Source organism: Siphateles boraxobius, unplaced genomic scaffold (genome assembly GCF_051911475.1).
Source record: "Siphateles boraxobius isolate OS27281-9 unplaced genomic scaffold, OSU_SipBor_1 68, whole genome shotgun sequence".
NCBI lineage: Eukaryota > Metazoa > Chordata > Actinopteri > Cypriniformes > Leuciscidae > Siphateles > Siphateles boraxobius.
In genome coordinates this window covers 4,972,013-4,978,145 of record NW_027509195.1, presented here as the reverse complement: position 1 = coordinate 4,978,145, position 6,133 = coordinate 4,972,013, and the positions used below count along the sequence as shown (strand labels likewise).

The window sequence follows — 6,133 nt, the reverse complement described above, 5'->3', positions numbered from 1 at the left end:
GAATGTTAATATCCGTGTAGATTCTCTATTAATTAAATCTCAATAGTTACATGCATAGCTAATATTTATAACAAAATTAAAAAAAATACTGTTTAAAATAATTTACCAAAGGACATGTCAACTATCCACACATAAACAATCATAACGAATGCGTGACTCTTTCAAAGGTCTGTGGAGAGCGCGTGGTAGAATGTGACGTCACAAGTCACACTTCTTTCCTACTTGTTGGGGAAAGCGCGAGCTACACTGCCTGGCTCAGAGAGGGCACAGCGCGCGCACGGAGAAAGAATATCCAACACGGTAAGACCTCGCACCTTTTCACTGTTAGCTGTTGCTTCTTTGCTTTTAAAAGTAACATTTGCAAATTCGTATATAGGCTACAGTTTTTCTCTGCGTGTTTTGTTGTTTTTAATTAAATTATAACATTCTAAGTTGTAGGCTATACATAATTCGCGCATATGTTATAAGTTTCTCAGCGTACATTTGTTTGTACAGTCTGTTTTCTGCAGGATACCAGTGTATTGTGTCGCTCTCAGATCTCGTGACGCGCAAAGAGACAGATGAAAGACATCGAACACCTTACACTCGTGGAGAGATCTGCGAAAGCGAGAGCGCAGCTTTATAAAGTAAAGCACTTATCACCGGAGGCTCAGCTGTTACAGTATGGAGAACATCACGAGCCCCTTCATCCCAAACCCGACATGCAACTACAGCATGGACTTGTACTATCACAACTCTCACAACCGGAGCGATTTGAACTGCACGCCGCCGGCTGACTACTTCTTTTACGCAGATCTGTACGTGGTTCTCCCGATCATTTACTCCGTGATATGTGCCGTAGGTCTGACGGGCAACACGGCGGTCATATATGTGATCCTCAAAGCACCCAAAATGAAGACGGTGACCAATATGTTCATTCTGAACTTGGCGATCGCCGACGACCTCTTCACTTTAGTGCTGCCCATCAATATAGCGGAGCATCTGTTACACTACTGGCCGTTCGGCGAGGTGCTTTGCAAAATTATTTTAAGCATCGATCACTATAACATATTCTCCAGCATCTACTTTCTGACTGTTATGAGTGTGGACCGGTACCTGGTGGTGCTGTCGACCGTGCGCTCCAAGCGCATGCCATACCGCACATACCGGGCAGCCAAGATAGTGAGTCTGTGCGTGTGGATGCTGGTGATCCTCATCGTCATGCCCTTCACCGTTTTCGCAGGAGTCTACATCAGTCTCGACGACTTCGACAGGAAAAGCTGCGTGCTGAGTTTCCCAAGTCCTGAAAGTTTATGGTTCAAAGCGAGCCGGATTTATACCCTCATACTGGGCTTTGCCATTCCGGTGTCTACAATTTGCATTCTTTACACCATGATGCTGTACAAACTAAGAAACATGCGTCTGAACACCAACGCCAAAGCGCTGGACAAAGCCAAGAAGAAGGTGACTATCATGGTGTTTATTGTACTGGCCGTGTGCCTGTTCTGCTGGACGCCCTTCCACCTCAGCACCATCGTAGCGCTGACCACAGACCTTCGGACCACACCGCTTCTCATCGGCATCTCGTACTTCATTACCAGCCTGAGCTACGCCAACTCCTGTTTGAACCCGTTCCTCTACGCCTTTCTGGACGACAGCTTCAGAAAAGCATTCAAGAAGATGTTAGAATGTAGACCAGCTTGAATTTAACACACACTGAAAGGACGAATAACGGGGGTGTGCACCATTCGGAACTGAATTCCAGTTCGATTCCTGGATTTAAATTAAAGTAGCAGACAGGATGCGGGTTTTATCAATTGGAATATATCTAAATAAAATATCAAATATATTTTGACATATGTTAAACAAATTTCTAATATTTTATATTTTAATGAGTCTGTAGTTTGTGGCAAATTACCAGTCCTGATTAAAATACAGGCTATGATCAAAACTGAATACTGGCAGTGTCTCAACCGAAAACTGTTCAGCCCGAATAGGCATTTTATTTTTGAAATCATTCTTTCCAATTCAATATTGCAGTTTCTGCCAAATTAGATTCAAACTCGCACTCGCAAACACTGATTAAAATACAGTAAATGACTGTGTCCACTACTTCAGATTCTCCTGTCCCTGTGTGGATCCCCAATAATAAAATAACGTATTTTCCTGACACTAAATTTTAAAGTGAGAGTTTGTCTCCCTCTTGTGCTCTCTCTGTGATGAACTATTTTGAAATGTGCTTCAACGCATAAAGCAGTGCCGGGAAAACTTGACCTAGGAATAACAAAAAATGTGATATCAAGGATGACATCATGTGTTTCTCAAACAGCAGGGACTGGATTCGGGTGTATATATTTGTATAGACCTGCTTATGTCACATGAGACGTCATCACTTCCGGTCCAGCATCATAGTATCTTAATAGCACTTTTGAGACAGATGTTTAAACGTGCATTCTCATTTCTTTTAATGAATGAATATAAATGTTAACTATTTTTGTTTGTGTTTAAGAAGAGATGTTGGTCATGTAGATCGATACAGTGAAGCAAACTATTATGGCTTTTTAAATACTAGGTCTAAATAAAATTGAATAAATCTGTTGTCTTTCATTTAGCCTGATGCAGATGTCAAATAGTAATACTCTTTAACGGCCCAACGCTTTAAATTAGGCATTACGCTGCCCCTTACTGTACATTACACACATGATCATTTCTCTTAATTGTTTGGCCTCTTAGAAATGATGGGTGTCAGCTTTTTAAATTATTATAATTATACACAAATCAACTTAAATGTAGATGTAAGCTGTCAGAACTCAACCTCACGTTTACGTGGAACAAAAATAATATGGAGTTCTGTCACGCGGGGTTATGCCCGCGTAACTACTGGGTTTGTGCGAGTTCTTAGAATGCCACAACACTGAGCAAGAGTCACATGTCACAATCCGAAAAAAAAAACATGTCACAATCCGAGTTAGTCGCTCACACATTGACATAGCCTATATGCCTTTTGAAGAAGCTATATCATTTAAATGATGAACCGAACATCAGCTACATTGCCATGGTAGCCAGTGTTAACATAATAAATTTGTGGTGACTTGGTTTCACAATAAATAAATAAATACATACATATACACATATATATATATATATATATATATATATATATATATATATATATATATATGTGTGTGTGTGTGTGTGTGTGTGTGTGTGTGTGTGTGTGTGTGTGTGTGTGTGTGTGTGTCGGCATGTATATCGGTAACTGCACGCAACAGACAGAAGAGGGCAGCGTGCATTTACGTTTTCCGCATGATATCCCAGCATTTAGCTATTTCTCGATATAAGATCTACATTTTCTAGATTTAAGCTCTGAAATCAGTAAATAAGTAAATAACTATAATTAAATAAAAAAAGCTTCACCACCTGATGGTAAGACCAGCTAATAACCAGCTAGAAACCAGTTAGTGTTCCAAAACGGCTGGTTTAATCAGGATTTTCCCTGAGACTTCTAAATAGTGACACTAGATGGCAGTCATACACTTTTAGTTACAGTGTTCTATTACTTGACACCCGTCACCTATGAGGATATCTTGTGCCATTGGATGCTGGTCTCTGGCAAAACTGTGACACAAATTCATTTTGTCACTGCAATTGCATGCATGACCAGAATGACAGGCCTTAGACATTAAGAGTGATCCTGTGTCCTTGTAATTTTGATGTTAGCAAGGCTCCAAAGGAAAAGCTCTGCAGTTGACTGTCATGTTGCATTGATTGTGATTGAGTCACATTGCTGCAATTGACTTTGTGACATTCCGTTCCAACCACTGGAGCCGCTGGCCTTTGATTTGCCCATCACCTGCATCCGGCATTGAAGCCCCAGCTGTATTCAGTCTCCACAAGTCAAACATTTGAACACACAGGGGGAACCTGCTGCAAACTTCAATTATGTCCCATCCTTCGTACCCTCACAAATCATTGACATCGACTTACTGTTGACACGATTTGCATCCCGTCTCGGGGAATGTGTCTATCTGCGATAAGCGAATGGACGGTTGTCACAGAGAATGATCTCATTGTGCTTCTCTGCACAGCTGGGTTTAAGAGGGTGTGTTATTATTGTCCATAAGGGCCAATGCAGGTGAAGGTAGGATTCGATTCAATGCACAAAGAGCGGTAAGTTTATTACAGATGCATTGAGTGGACATTGTGATGAAACTTGCATTTCATCCTGAATCATCTGCCAGCTGCCTATGTGGATCACAATATCATGCGCTTGTTCACAATACAAATGGGCAACAGCCCAGCATGGAAACCCTCACTGGCCAATTATAAGCTCTGACTGTGCTCTATATGATGAGAGGCTCTTAAATCAATTCCGCATTGCACTGATGTCTGGACTGACTCATGATGCCAACATGCAGATGCGGATTTAACAAGCTCCCAGCCTGCCTGGCTCACATCCATTCCCGACAATTAACATTTCAGTTATGTGGCATTGATTCAGCTGTAAACAAGGCATATTCTCCTCTAGGCAGAAGATAAAAACATTGGACGCCATTTAATGCAACATTTTCAACCTAGGCTCATTGGAAATGTGCCTATGGCTACATTTCTGCAAAACTTCAAAATGTACTTGTACGTTTCACTGCAGATTCCATCTGTAATAAACACAAGAGGCAGTAAAACAGCAACAACTTTTCTTCAGTTTTCACACAAATTATGATTATGTGGCAAATTATCGAATAATAAAGACTTATACAGCATTGTAGTACATGCAATGCAAAGCCCACAGATATGAGTATAGTGAAACACAAGTCACTAGAATAAGGCATTTGGGCCTCATAAAAGGAAGCCAAAATGTCATGGTTGCCTCAGCAAATGTATTTTTAATTTTAGGGTAGGGTTTAGTTAAGGGGTTAAGTTTATTTTAACCACTTAACGGACACCAAACTGTTGTGATACATGCCGTAAAGGGGTCATGCAGTAGCGGTTTTAGGCGCGGGCGAACCAGGCAGCCGGGATGGGAAATCTGGTGATTGTCGAGTGTCAAATAAACACAGAGATGGACAGGAAAAGGTCAAAGCCATCAGGTGCCCAATTTAGAAAAAAATAAAACAAGAGGAGAAACGAGCAAAAGATAAAGGTATGCAACTATGTTCTCTATGTATGATTACAGTATCTACGGAGCCCCCCAAGTCCCACTTTGTCAAAAAAAAATATTATAACTATCTCGTGGCCTCAAGATGGTATCGTGTGGCCTCAAGATAATATCTTGTATTAAGTAGTATCTTGAAGCACTGATACTTGGGCGCAGAGATATCACGCAACACCTGAAATAAAGCTTGCCACAAAGAACCGGCAAAAGTAATGATTATGCATGAAACATTTTAATTGTTTATTAATAAACTAGTGTTTTCTATGTCAGTGGCTGCAAATATAATTTTGACGATGCAGACTCGCCATCTTCGCAGTATTAACACGCCTATAGAGAGAAATGCACACTTCATATGAATTAGCCCACATAAGCAGAGAGTAGCCAATTTCTTTTAGTTTTTAATTGTTTTGTCTAAAAGTAGAAATTTCGAGCTTTATATAGATATACTTCTCAGATCTGAGTTTTGGTTCATTTATGAGACGCACTCCAGTTCACCCGCCGGCGCCTCCATGTCCTGATTATATTGTCTACTATATTTGCTTCTTATTTATTAATTCAGGCAAATTTGTTGATGAAACATTGATTAAAATGAAAATACAATTTATACAAAACGAAATTCACTTTAAAGAAAGGCTTTCTACAAAACAAAACTTAATAAGTGGTCAAAATCATGTCTGACCCATTCCAAATGTTTCCGATATATACATCTTATGATCCTATCTTACTCATCTCATGCGGTTCCCTTTTCATATAATCAACATAGATGAAATTTAAAAAAATAACATTATATTATTTAAACAAAAATATGAAACGTATGTTTAAGTTTTTTAACTTATAACTAAACGTCACACCCCTCCGCTTTGCTCACATGCTCTGGTGTGTAGGTGGAGGGGTGCGATTTTCGAATAATAATCAAATAATACCCAGCGATATTCGAATATTATTTTTGCTTGAAAATTTCGTTTTGTATTTAAATTGTATCTTTATTTTAATCAATGTTTC

At 39.7% G+C, this 6,133-nt stretch overlaps 1 protein-coding gene across 1 annotated transcript; it reads left to right on the top strand.

Annotated features, from left to right (window-relative positions):
- The first annotated feature begins 500 nt into the window (after window positions 1-500).
- npbwr2b (neuropeptides B/W receptor 2b) lies at window positions 501-1,781 on the top strand. Its single transcript, XM_077213963.1, has one exon. The coding sequence runs from the start codon at window positions 664-666 to the stop codon at window positions 1,681-1,683; it is 1,020 nt and encodes a 339-aa protein (XP_077070078.1). The 5' UTR covers window positions 501-663; the 3' UTR covers window positions 1,684-1,781.
- The last annotated feature ends 4,352 nt before the right edge of the window (window positions 1,782-6,133 follow it).